The sequence below is a fragment of the Perognathus longimembris genome, chromosome 1 (genome assembly GCF_023159225.1).
Source record: "Perognathus longimembris pacificus isolate PPM17 chromosome 1, ASM2315922v1, whole genome shotgun sequence".
Lineage (NCBI taxonomy): Eukaryota > Metazoa > Chordata > Mammalia > Rodentia > Heteromyidae > Perognathus > Perognathus longimembris.
In genome coordinates, this window is record NC_063161.1 from 116,041,012 (window position 1) to 116,055,495 (window position 14,484).

Consider the following 14,484-nt stretch of genomic DNA (forward strand, 5'->3'; position numbering starts at 1 on the left):
TTTCCCAACTACTGTGGCCACCGTCTTCACTCATTGCACATGACATCATGAGTACATCCTTCCGGAGATCTGATCTGAAGACTTTTCTGCTGCCTCCATACCCCCATCAAATTCTTTTTTTTTTTTTTCAGTCTTTATAAGGTATCAGTATGTATAAGTATGCCCATAGGTCTCTGCTTTCTCAAGGACCTCAATCTTTTAGAATCAGAGTCCTATGTTGCTGCACCTCAAAACTCTAAACGTTTGCATTTTGTTTTTAATTCTCATCTCTGGAGTTGAGTATCCATTGCTTCCTGCTGTACTTATTTATATCAGTACTCCATCCTGTTTAGTGTATTGAGCTCCAAGATGACCTATCTTGGTGTGAGAGTTAATCTCAACTGTCAACTTGATTAGACTGAGAAATGCTTAGGACATTAGCATAGAACACCTCTGGGTGTCTGTGTCTTTCAGAGACAATTAAATCAAGATGGCTCTGAATTATTCAATGATTTAATCTATTGATGGATTCAAAATTTGGACAGAGTATGGCTGGGCATGAGTGGCTCATACCTGTAATCCTAGCTACTCAGCAGGCTGAGATCTAATGATCGAGGTTTGAAGCCTACCCAGGCATGAAAGTCCATGACACTCTTATCTCTAATCACAGCCCCCCAAAAGCCAGAAGTGGAGCTGTGACTCATGCATGTGTTCATGCTCTGAGTTCCAGAACCAGAAAAAAAATTGTTTTGAATAGACTATTAGGAGGTGGTAGAGCTACGTTAGGTAGACCTGGTTGAAGGATGTAGGTCACCGGAAACAGAATTCTCCTGGTGGCTGATTATTGCTCTGGCCACTTCCTGTTCTAGGCTATGCTTCCTGGCTGTCATGAAGCAAGCTGCTGTTCCCACCTATGTATTGAAACCTCTGAAACTGAGAGCTAAGATAAATCCTTCCTCCTCTTAAATTGTTCTCTTAGGTATATCTTGATTACAGTGACAATAAAGTCTAATTAACATGCTGGGTCTCTCTTTTTCCCTGACACATACTTTCAGAGTGCAAAAAATGTTGGAAGAAAGTGAGAAGAAGTTACAACTACTAACACTTGGGAATACAATATTGAAATACCTATAGCTATTATTGTAGCCTAACATTTTTAATGCCCATATGTAGCTTTTTAACTCTTCAAAAGTCTTAAACTCTTGAACAGAAAATCTCACAGGAAAATGGAATGAGTTATTTGATTCCCAGGATATCATGAATATCCTCAAGGTGAAATTCTCTTCTATAGCATTTTGGTGTGTTTCTGAATTTGTCTATAATTTTAAGTGTAGTACGTGGAATGTCTAAGGATAATGATTTGAACTAGCATCTATCTAAGATTCTTTATTACAACTTAACCATGCTCAGTATTACTTGGAGTAACCTCATGCAATAAGTTTCTATAGCCAAATGGAGAGGAAATGAGGTTTCTAGTTAGGACTGGAAATGGTCCATTCTCTAGATGCAGCAATACTATCCAATGTTGAACACTCTTAAGATTGTTTGCAAAGTTAAGCTACAGCAAGAACAAGTAACACAATCAGAAGCAATTTTATATTGCATAAAAGGTCAATTATAACCTTAAACTATATGAAGAGAAATACCTTAGAAAAGTATATGAAAATATACATTTAAATAGTAACTCTTAGCTGGGCACTGATGGCTCACAAATCCTAGCTACTCAGGAGGTTGAGAGCTTAGGATCAAAGCTCAAAGCCAGTTCAGGCAGTAAAGTCCATGAGACTCTTATCTCCAATTAACCAGAAAACCAGACGTCATGCTGTGGCTCACAGTGGTATAGTGCTAGCCTTGAGCAAAAGAGCTCAGGGACAGTGCCCAGGCCCTGAGTTCAAGCCCCATGACCAACAGAAAAAAGAAAGAAAGAGAGGGAGAGAAAAAAAGAAAAAAGAAAGGGAGAGAGGGAGGGAAGGAAGGAGAAAGGGAGGAAAAGAGGGAGGAAGGGAGGACAACAGAATATCCTTAAATAAAGAGGTCCTCAAGGTTTAAAGAGGAAATATTATAGCAGACATTTTTGAAGAAACTGATTATTTGTAATTCTTCATATATTTCATCTATTTCTCTTTCCTTATGAGGAATTCAAGTGATATTAATAAACAAAAAAGCCTTCATGTTTAACCTTTGCTATTCTGAGGTCATAAGTACAAGTCTTGCAATTGTGATATCTTATGCAAAGCCACCCCTGACTGGCAATGAGTAAGATAATTTAGGGCAGGACCCATCCCTTAAAGATTAATGGTAGCACGTCCTACAAGTAGTTGTCCATGGAAATCCTTGGGAAATTGTCCTGTCCTGCTGGCTTGTGTTTTCTCATTCTATCTTTCTCTTCCTCCTTTGCATACTTGCACACACTCTCTCTCTCCCTCCCTCTTCCTTCACTCCCTAAAATGAGAGACCTGAGCAGTTCTTACATTGCTTTGTACTGTATCCTTAGCTAATCTACAAGGTCAAGCTGCTGGCAAGATACATAAAAGTTCTCTTTAGTAAAAGCTAAACAGATGGGAATTAAGAACAATGTGAGGTATACACACAAAGAAAGAATTAAGAATCAAAACACCAAATTTCCAAAAGACTTGAATGCATAGAAAGAACTGGTGACTACTTTTCCCACAGCAGAAGTCTTAGAGGGCATAAACTCTTTGTTTCAGAACTTAGGGTTACAGATCCTTTTGTTCCCAGTGAGCACAATCAAAAGTCATACATGAGCCACGTGACTCAAACCTGCAATCCCATTGCTCAAGAGAACAAGATACCGAGGATCTCAGTTCAGAGCTAGCCCAGGCAAAAAGAAAATGTCTACTAGACCCCATCTGTAAACCAACCAGAAAAAAGCAGTGCAAGACGCAGGTCTCAAGTGGTGGAATTCCAGGCATGAATGAGCAATCTGAGCTGGTTTTAAAACCCAGTATTGCCAAAATGAGAAAGACAAAATATATGAATATAAATGATATATGAGAAAACGTAAGAAAAAATAAGATATATAAATGAACATTTTCTGTAAGGATAGTGAATAAATGGAGATTTACAAAGCAATATTGGAAAATACTGATTTTTTGGTGACTATTGTCAGCAAATATTATTGAACTTATGCCTTGGAAGAAGTATTTGACATTGTTTAGTCGAGTAGTTTGGGAAATGGAGCTCCTTACGGACTCAGGACTTCTTTCCATGTGGCCTTCCTTATGTGGAATTCTCATCATTTCAACTATTGTTTCTTCCACTACCTGTTTCCTTATAAGGAGACTGGATAGTTGCACTTTTTTCTGAAGCCTATGCAAGAGAATCTAGTCCTTGGAAAGTTATGGCAGAGCTTGTTAGAAAAAATTCTTTACGTGGATTGTTGACAGGCTCTGAGGAGTTTATTAGAGCTTCACAAATCCTGTATTATTTCACCCCAAACTTGCAAATCTGGATTTAGGTGTACATTTCATGACTGATCAGACATGGTAGTCAAGTCAGAGTTTGCCATCCTTATGACTAAAATTCATTAGAGTTATTTGAAATCTCTTTCGCACATGTGTCATGATTTGTTGAGTTTTGGAAGAAAAATAATGATTTTGTTATCCACCTTTGAAAAGATTTTTGCATGTTCTGTCATAATGGTATCATTTTCTAGTAAAACGTGCTTTAAAAATAAAGAAAGAAAGAACAATGTGTGCATCCATCCACTTTAGTCTAAACCTGACGATGTCAAAGTAGACCCTGTCTGTCACAGACCTGTTCTCTGAAATCAGTTCAGAACATACAAACCATTTCCACCTTGAAGAGAAAAGCAGTAGGAGACCATGTGGGGTGAATGTCAGCCCTACAGTCAACGTCACCCACGTGACCATCTTACAGAACTCACCTGAGCAACTGCTTGAGAGGAGCCTGATGCCCTCTCCCTCCTCCCCATCTCGCCCCTCCTAAGCACATCCATTCATGCTACTGCACGGAAATTCCCCAATGTGACCTACCTGCGGGGTGAGCTTTCCAACCCGCTGCGTTATTGGCTCATTCCTCACTACCTCCACTTTGCAGGCATCTTTCTCCCTGGTGATGGCAAACTTCAGGTCATCCGCAGACAGGAAGGCGGAGCTGCCCTTCATCACCCTCATCCCTCGGTTCACTGTGATAAATGTGGGGCTGGCCCAGTCCAGGAGCAGCAGAAGCAGCAGGGCCTTGGGCCCGGCCCAGCTTGGAGCGTTCATGCTGACAGGGCCAAGTCCTTCAACAAAGGAGCGCCCCTGAGCTTCCTCGAGGAGGGTCAGATCGCTGTCCACGAGGCAAAGCGAGGGGTCCCCAGGGCGAGCCCAGAGATCTTAACATGCCCCTTTCATTCAGACCCAGACAAGGAAGCTTTTCAGTCAGTCCTGGGAGATTTAATAAAAACTCGCTGATCACTCCTGACAACGCAGGCAAGATTAATGAGCCTCCCAAGCACGTTTCTAATCCTGCAAGTGGGGAGAAAGGGTGAGAGAGAGAGAGAGAGAGAGAGAGAGAGAGAGAGAGAGAGAGAGAGAGAGAGAGAGAGGTTTGTGCTGCTTGTCAAAAGGTCACTACTGACAAAGGGATCTTTCAACTAGCCTATCATTTCAGCTAAATTAAAATCAAATAAACTAACTTGACCTCCAGGCCCAGGTCATTTCATTCTTCTGCTTCCTGGTGATCCCCAGACCCCAGTCGGATGTCAACTGTGTGGTCCAGCAGGAGAATGGAAGCCTGGGGCAGTGGGGGCACTGTGCACCCTGAGCTCCAAGTTACAGGGAGCTCTTGGCTTCCCCTTTCTCCTTCGTTAAATGAGTACTGCAAACTAATTCATGTCAGAGGGAGGATTATTTGCACATTGCTTGCAAACGTGATTAACTCTGAACCAATACAACCCAATAAAGAAATAAGCTTAGCAACTTGTCACCCTGACCAACTTTGCTGGGCAATGAAATTACTTAAGAAACACCAGAGTGGGAACTGGAGAGAGCAGCTGTTCCCTCAATAGACATGTAAATTCTTGTTGGTGTGCAAAAGAGACCATGATCAAATGATAGAGCTTCAATAGATGCAGTGAACCACACAGTATGTGTTCCTATATATTCAGACACAGACAAGATTTATATTACCTACAAGGCTATTACTTTATAACATACCTAATTTGCACAAATAGTTTTCATTTCAACTTTAGCCTTTCGCAATTGCATATTTATTTCTCTTCTTTGAAACTGAAATGACTACATCCAAAGCAAAATGTAATGAAATATAGGCTGAAATTCAGAGTATGTTTAAAGTAAAGCAAGGCAGTTTGCCATGAGGGTCCCAAAGCCTTACACCATGCTGAGGAGGTCACTCGATAGTAGATTGTCTTGCCTAACAAGCCTTGTATTTTACTGATGACAAGGGTCAGAAAACTGACATAAGTATTTGTCAGAGTATATACCCAGAAATGTCTCTGACACTCTTCCCTCCCACCAGACCTGACTCACCCCCATCACCATCTTCCAGTGGCTTCCAGAAATATGATGGCTGGTAGAGGAGAAGGCTTTGATGGACCCAGGAAGGCAGCAGAAACAGGAATAACTCTTCCAGACAGGAGCGCAATGGCCAGATTGTTTCCCCTCTGGTAGCAGCAAAAACCTTACTGTGAAAACAAAGAGAACACTTTTTAAAAAGTACCGTTCTTATAACCTGGTATCAAAATTGAAGAACTACAGCTGATGGCAGAAAACCTCAGAGCTATTGGTAACGCTTGAGCCACTGCACTGGCTGGCTCAGGAACAACATGGGAAGCACCACAGCAAGGAATCAGAAAGTTGGAGCACCAGAGACAGGAAATGTCACACAAACCGCATCTTCTCTACTATAATGGACCAGTAGAATGGCAATGCTATCACTTAGAGCAGGAATTAGCTTAGAGAATGAACCAGCCAGACTCCACAATGCCTCTGGGTTGTTTTTTTTTCTTTATCATTATGTTAATTATCTTCATTGCAAACATAACCTTCAATTTTAAAGTCTTAGTTTAATTAGAATCCTCCCTTTGGTTAGTAAATAAATGTGTGTGTGTGTGCTGCTTTTACAAATGCCTCTATTAACTACCTTGAAGACACATCCACTGTCAGAAATCTTTTACTCTCAAAGCAGCACCTGACCTGTGTCAGCTCAGGAGACGTGTACTTTACAGACCAGCCTGATTTTTATAGAGTTAGTCTGAAAATAAATTTGTTCACACACTCCTCTTGACCATGTTGCCTTGGGATGAATCAGTTTGGCTTATTTGTGCAAAACCACAAATGCGATAATTGAATTTTTCACAGTAAAGTAAAATTTTCATTTACATTTGCAATCTAAGACCACATAGAAAAAAAAGACCCATTCAGGGACAGGAGAGGTAGGTTTCTCTCCAAACTGGGAAATAGGAGAGAAACATTACTTTCTGAAATTTGGTCTAGTGAAATCCACACAGACACTCTAAAGGATTAAGAAGTATGGATATATTTTCTTAATTATAAAGCCCCATACTAGGGCTAGAAGCAGTAGCACATTCCTGTAATCCTAGCTACTTAGGAGGCTATATTTCTGAGGATAAAGGTCTAGATAACATGGGGCAGAAAAGTTCTTAAGACTCCATCTCAAAATAAAAGACTAGGTATGGTGACACATGTTCTTCATCTCAACTATAGTGAGAAGGAGAAACAGGAGGCTCAGAGTCTAGGCTTCCAGGCAAGAAGTGAGACCCTATCTCAAAACTAACCAGAGGAAAAAGAGCTAGAGGCATGACTAACGTGATAGAGCACCTCCTAACAAGCGGAAAGCCCCAATCTCAAACTCCAGTGTAGCCAAAACTAAATAAAACAAACAAATATGTAAGGCCACACACAAATGCAATGCTATCATATGAAATATATTCAAAAAAATTAAAGATTAAAGCTTCCTCAGGAAAAACAGAATAGCAGAGATTAGGCCTCATATGCACAGCAAAATTAGGCTCAACAAAGCAAAGGTAGGGATGATATTGTCCAAAAAGAATCACACTTATTACCTGACTTATGAAATGGTTACCCCTCTGTACAACACATTAATAATAACAATAAAACTATATTTTTTAAAAATTACCAAAAACTCAGGTTCAACCATCATCAGGATATATTTCATTTTTCTTCCTCATGGTCTTAATACAGGCAAAAATTTGAATCTACTATTTCTAAAACAAGCAGCAATTGTGTGCTGATGATTCACACCTGTAATCCTAGCTACTCAGGAGGCTGAGATCTGAAGATCATAGTTCAAAGCCTGCCCTGGAAGGAAAAATTATAAGACTCTTCTCTCCAGTTATCCATCAAAAAGCTGGAAGTGGGGGTGTGGCTCAAGTAGTAGAGCACTAGCCTTGAACAAAATGGAATCACACACACACACACACACACACACACACACACACAACCAAGCAGCATTGGGAGGGGAGAAAGACTACAAGAGTAACAGTTTAAAGTTCGACATCAAGCAACATACATTGTTCCATTAGCAGGACCTGGGTAATGACTATACAATTAACTGCCATGAAGATAAAAAGTGTATGCTTTATATGTGCTTGATCTACACTTCCACTTTGCTTCTGCATTTTTCTCTTTGTTGTTGGAAACAACAGCTATATGTGTATGCCAGGAAAGACATTGCTCTGATTCTTTTTCATTCCAAAAAGTGACAGGCTAGGAAAATGAAAGAGAATTTAGACCAACAGATTGAGAAAGGACAAAAAAGAAAAAACAGCAAAGCAAAGGAAATTAAGACTGAGTCAAACTCAATTTCAGAGATGATCAAAGATCTTTTATCTCCCCGCCCCAAACAAGAGAATGGTAATTGTCCTGTCTCTGACAGAAAATTATGATATCTGGTGCAGCCAACACTTCCTTGACAATGTAGAAAGCTGAACACAACTTGTGAATTTCATTTTCTTGCTCTGCACATAGGACCAAGTCTGGGCTGTGTGGGCCTGTGGAGGGGCTGTGGGGGGTGGAGGAACCATTGGGGACATTTGGCAGGAAGAGAGTAAGGATACTTAGCTTATAAGATGACGTGGAGCCACATCAGACTTCTCTGCAGACTTGTGTGGTTCAGCGTTATCTCAGGATTTCCAGATCCTCTTGTCTTACCTACAAATCAGTTCTGCACTAACTTCCTATTTCCCACCACTGCCTTTTGCTTCATGTGAAATCATGTACTCTAAGTGCACCTGTACACACCAGTAAAATGAATAAAGAATTGTCTCAAGAGTGGAAAGCCATCTTGATTTGAATTCTTCTTTACAAACACTCATAACACTTTCTTTATCCAAACTTTCTTTCTTGTGAAATTTTTAGAGCAGAAGAAAATAACTTAGCAGCATTTCATGTGGTGGAGAAATGTGTGCTCATATTTATTTCATAATTGCACATTCAGCTCAATCATAGGAGCAGAGATTCTTCCTGTTGATAGAAACCTGATAGTCCTGGCACTAATCTGGGATAATCTCTGCACAAAGGGGAAAAAATGGATCTCAGCTGCATTCCAGCCAGCTTCTCAGCACAATGGAAATTCTGGATGGCCAACAGTAATGATGCGTCCCAAAGAGACTGATGTTTACAGCTCTTCATTCTGGAAGCTTGAAGTAGCAGCAACAGTGCAATTGCAGCTAAGCACCATGCCCTGTCTGGGACCAGCGCAGAAAACAAAATATTAACCATCTACCACAGGTTTTGCTCGTTTGCTTTGCATTTTGCAGAATCTGTACCTGGCCTGATACTGTTCTCATCAATGCTCCAACTAGTTATTGGTTATAAGCCATAGAACCTTTATATAGTCTACATTGTACATATGTGCATTCTCCCAGACCTCGCTTTACATCTTACAAGGACCCTAAAGAAAATAAAGACCAGGAAATGGGCACTTGAAAGCGGGTGTGGTGGGGTTAAGGAGAAAGGGGTAGACAGAAGAAAAGAAGAGGGGAAGAAAGCAGACAAGAATCCAACATATGTCCTACAAAATTAAGAAGCATGAGGGAAGGGGTAGGGAGGGAAAGGATGGGTGAGAATGTAGAAAAGGGTGATTTTATGATACATTATATTCACAAGTCCTTTGTATAACTTTGTATTATTTAAGATAATAATAAAAAAGAAAGGAGATAAACTACAGAAAGCATTTTACATTAAACAGGAACACTCAAGTATGATAAACACATCCCTCTCAGCCAAATAGATCCTTAAATTGTTGACCAGAAGAAGAGAAAGCAAGGAAGATTTTCTTTTTTTCTTCTACTCCAAACTCGAATTTAGACTACCAGTCAGAGTAATTTTAAAACTGCCCTGGAATTTTTATGATGTGTTTTGAAAAATCACACAGATTTTCATATGAATAACTTTCAAAGTTATTCACATAAGGCACATTTAAAAATTTGCCAACATAAACATGTAACCGTACAATGATCCACAGGACAATTGAATTGAATTCATATTGCACATAATATAAGTCGATCTACTGCAGCAGAGGGCACTGACCTGTCAGTGGGAGGACTAGGTCTCCAGGAACAGCTAGCTGTGTGAACACAAATGGAAGGGGTAGATTGGACTCCAGTGGTCAGTACAAGATCAAGCTGAAGACAACTAGAGGCCAGTCTACCCAACTTCAGGACTCTGCATCTAACTGCTTTATTGTATACACTTCCTCACATTTCAACAAAACTTTACACTGTATGCAATTGCCTCACTAGCCCCTGGATCTTTTCTCTACATCCTACTAACCCTTAACAACCTCCTGTATGGCTGCAGACAGCAATCAGTGGCAGTGGAGAGAGTTTGTTTCATTGGAGGCAATGATATCCAAAGGAAGTAGCTGTTACTTTAAGAGCATATAATTAACATGGACTCCATGTCTACCAGGATCTTAATGTTCCAATTGCTGACAGTCTGAGCATAATTTACAGGCCTCCAGGCAAACCAACCACTTCATAATTGCAATCTCCTAAATCAATAAAATGTGTTGATTCTGTCTACAGCATTCAGTTTCCTCTTTCTGAATTGTTTTTAATAACTGTAATCTAAATCACAGAAAGTATGGCTTAAGAAACCATCTAGTTTATGTCCTTCATTTTATCTATTTACTTGCTTTCTCAGAAAGTAAATTCTTGTCTTAAAAGAAATATGTGCTAATTTGTTAAAGGATAAAAATATAGAAAAAATAAAAAGTACTTTCCAATACCCAAAGAAAACATTCTTTGGTGTGAGAATGTATACATGTGCATGCCTGAGCCTGCATCCAGTTTGCAAATTTAATTAGAACCATAGTACAAAGAGCTGTTTACCAATCTTTTCTACTGACACATATTCTGTGATAAGCATTTTCCTTATAAGTCTTTCTTGCTATCTTTTAATCTGTGCAGTGCCCTTGCTGTGCAAATGTACTATGTGTTCTGTAGCCATCCCAGGATTACACTGAAATGGTTATTAGTAACTATGCCAATAGACTGCATAGTTGCTTAAGCAGGCACTCTACCACTTGAACCATACCTCAAATTCTTTTTGCTGTGGGTCTTTTGGAGATAGAGTCTCACTTTCTGCCTTGGCTGGCCTGCACCACTAATCTCCTATTTGTACTTCCCACCATAGCTGAGATGAAAAGCATGTACCACCAAACCTAGCTTTTTTTTTTTTTTTTAAGATGGAGACTTGTAAACTTTTTCTCAGGCTGTCTTAGAACCATGATCCTCCTGGTCTCTTCCTCCTGAGTAGCTAGGATTGTAGGCATGAGCCATCAGTTCCTGGATTGGATTTTTAAATTTATTTTAAAAGTTACCACTATGGGCTGGGAATATGGCCTAGTGGCAAAAAGTGCTTGCCTCCTACACATGAAGCCCTCAGTTCGATTCCCCAGCACCACATATATGGAAAACGGCCAGAAGGGGCGCTGTGGCTCAGGTGGCAGAGTGCTAGCCTTGAGCGGGAAGAAGCCAGGGAGGGTGCTCAGGCCCTGAGTCCAAGGCCCAGGACTGGCAAAAAAAAAAAAAAGTTACCACTAGTGGGGAGGGATGGTGAGAATGTTGAAAGGGGTGACATTGATCAAGGTATATTTTACTCATAAACTACTTTATTAAATAGCAACTCCTTTGTACAACTACTTAAAGATTTTTTTAAGTATACTAAAAGTTACCACTGGAATGGTGGGTACAAATAATAGAATATTGGTCAACTCTCACAATCTATAATACAAAGAGTGAATCCCAATGGAAACTATGGGCTGTAGCTCTAATATATCAACTGTACCACTCTAATGCAAGGAACTTCATAATTGGAATCTAGAGGACAAGGAGGCAGATGTAGGGAAACTTACTTTCCACTCTGTCTTTCTGCGATGTTTCAAAAAGAAAAAAACAGAGCACATTCATTCTTAAAACTGTCCATTGAGCCATCCTTTCACCAGTCCCATGGGTTAGGCTGAATCAACATTCTTGTGACCACCAGGCAGAGCCTCTAAAATGTCCAAAATTCGAGACGCCCTCCCCAAAGACCACCGAGAAGCCGATTCCGATGCAAAAGGAAAGAGTCGTTTATTAGCAAGCTTGAGCTCAGACTTATGCCCACAAGGACACAGCCAAGATGGACAAAGGCCCCAAGCACAGTTTACACTGGGTTTTTATAGTAAACAAGTCTAGGGGATTCCCAGTTAAAAAGACATGTAATTGGTTAACCTTTACTGTGTTATCTATTCTTGATTAGCTGGGGCATTGTCGCTTAAGAGCAAGACAGTCAAAGTTTGCAAAAGACATCTGGGGTCAGTCTTCACCTGTTATCGACCTCGGGACTGTTAGTGGGGGGTGCTGCAAGGGACTTTTGATGCCAGTCCCCTCCTGTTACGTATACATTAGTTACTTATTGGGGGCAGTAACTTGTCATGGGCTTGATTGCCTGGTGGAGGACCTAGCACTTCAAATATTTATCTGCTGATATTCCAGGACACAGCACAATTATCAAACAAGGCAGTGAAGCATCTTACAAACAATGGCTAAAGCATCCTAACTTTAACTGACCTCTGGTCAAATGAAGTCTCTCTGGCGACCTTGGTTATTTTAGACTGCATTTTGTTCAGGCTTCATACTGACATGTTCTGCAGTTATTCCAGGAAGCTTCAGGGCCCGGTCAGGCCCAAGCTATGATATAGAGGTGTACCGGCTGCTCAGGGTCCTCACCTGGACACATTTTGTGGAGCAGTATAGGGATTTCAGCCATGAAAACAAAGTGACACAAACCACAGCAGGTCTTACACAGCACATTACCAGCTGTTAGGGACTGGGTTGGCGTATAGCTGACTTTCAGAGCTCCATCCATTCTGGGAATCTCTATCTACTCAAGGACCATCAGGTCTCAATGGCCCACAAGGAGCTCCCCCACACTGAGGCCCCCACAGGTGGACACACACTAGTGCCACATGAGCAGAGAACCACATAAAGAGATGAGGAGCTCACCTGACCTAGTAGCTTTAAGAAAAGTGAAGGTTAATCTACCCACTTGGGTAGAATTTGATGTGGGCTGTACAGTACAGGGTAGAAGGGTGTTGTCAGGCAGGGAGGTTAAAAATGCTGCAACTGATTTGAAAACAAACTCTCCATAAACATCATAAGCTGAAAATAAAGAAGCCAAATGTGTGATTAGATATCTTACATTTGAACAAAGATTCACAGGAGGATAATACAATATGTAAGAATTATGTTGCAAAAGAATTGCAAATAAATTGGGGCATGCATGATGGCACATGCCTATAATCCCAGAACTTGGGAGGTTGAGGCAGAAGGATTCCAAGTTTGAAGCCAGAGTGGCCTTCATAGCAAGACTCTTCCTGCTCTCAAAAAAAATGAATAAATTTCAAATCAGAGAAATGTTTTGAAATAGAGAAGCAATCATGGCTCAAACACTTAACGGAGTCTCTTAGACACAGTAGACTATTATTCAGAATGTTGGTTTGCAGGTTGTCTAAAGGACAATATCCCAATGGGCTGACAAAATTCAGTTCAAACTGTGAATCCATGAATACTGTCTAGATTAATTATGGTGGGATGCATTTCTGGAGCCATGCTGGCATATTTGTTTTATAAACATACCTTGTCAAAGGTGTTAAGACATCTTTGCTGGGCCTTGCTCAGTTCATACATCAGATACCACGGCATCATTCATGTGGCAACCATACTGTGGTGGTACGCAGGCACTGTTCACACAGACCACAATGTACATAGCACCCCAACAGATGTTTGATATGGGGGCCTACTCTAAGAGCCTGGGGAAAAGTCTTGATTGCATAAAAGAAGACATCACTGTCCTAGCTTCAGTCCTACTCTAGGGCTCCTGAAGGAAGCAAATAGTTTTATGAGGGCTCAGAGAAGGTATCTGCACTACCATCACTGACAAAAAGAACCACATGGAGATGAAAAAGTTGTGTCACCTATCCCCTAGTGGATTCCATCTCTACTTTCATATCACAGTAACCCAAGCACCACTCCTGACCTTCTGATCTACTTTGTCTGGATGAAGTCAAAGCATTTATTTTCAAAAGTCCTCAATGAGAAACCAGGAATGAGAATCACTGCTGTGACTGTACTTTAGTGTCCAAAGACTGGAGTTAGATCCTTAGGTATGTCTGGAAAAGCATCAGACTTAGTAAGTCTCTGGGTTAAGGCAGAGAAAGGGACCAGGCCTGGAGATGTCACTTCAATATCAGACCCATAGGAGAGTGAACACAAGAAGTAGTGTGGAGTGAATGGAGGAGGGTTAGGGAAGACAAGAGGAAGACATGTTGGCCATTGACAGAGAGGCTCCAACACATAAGGTAAAGAAAAGTAGGAAGTCCCAAACCTGGCATCTCAGGCGTAACTTTCCATTGAACTGGGTAGATAGCCATTCCTACAAAGCCAGCCACAAGTGTAAGATGAACACACAGTTCTGAGTTAGCAAAAGCAGTAGAACCAAAACTTTATGCTTTGATTTGTCAGAAAATCAAAATCGAAAATGAAAGAAATAAAAAAAATAAAATTTAACTAGGACTTTGTAACCTCACTTTTGTGTGTGAAATTTATCCCTTGCTAGAAATCTTTAAAGGTAGATAAATAGATATATTGTGTATAAATACACACGAGAGCAATATATTTTATTATTCATAAGGCAAATGTTTTCCCTTGCCTTTTTCCACCCACAGTATGATAGTTCAAGTTGAGATAGAAATGACACAGTTGGGTTTAAGCAGGAAGTAATAGTTTCCTTAAATTCATTACTTGCAAAATTATTATTGAATGTACAAGAAGATTTGAGATTATCTACTTCATCTACTGAAAGGCAAAAAAAAAAAATCCCTCTGCTTGGGATAAGCAATCTATGGTCTCTTCTACAGAGTAACAAAAGATAAAGACAAGTTTCTAAAGGAAAAAATGAGTCAATTTCTTGGTTTAGTAAAATGGTTTTT

General features: G+C 40.3%; 1 protein-coding gene across 8 annotated transcripts in view; it reads right to left on the minus strand.

The window, feature by feature from the left end:
• Frem1 (FRAS1 related extracellular matrix 1) overlaps positions 1-14,484 on the minus strand; it is a 134,667-nt gene that overhangs the window by 110,725 nt on the left and 9,458 nt on the right. For all 8 annotated transcript variants that reach the window (XR_007211694.1, XM_048351614.1, XM_048351696.1 and 5 more), the window contains exons 2-3: positions 5,496-5,650; positions 3,996-4,472 (exon numbers count right to left, since the gene is read on the minus strand). Coding sequence is in view for 7 of the 8 variants with exons in the window: in XM_048351614.1 (XP_048207571.1) it covers positions 3,996-4,229 (234 nt within the window). In the remaining variant the exon portion in view is untranslated. The remainder of the gene's footprint in view (positions 1-3,995; positions 4,473-5,495; positions 5,651-14,484) is intronic.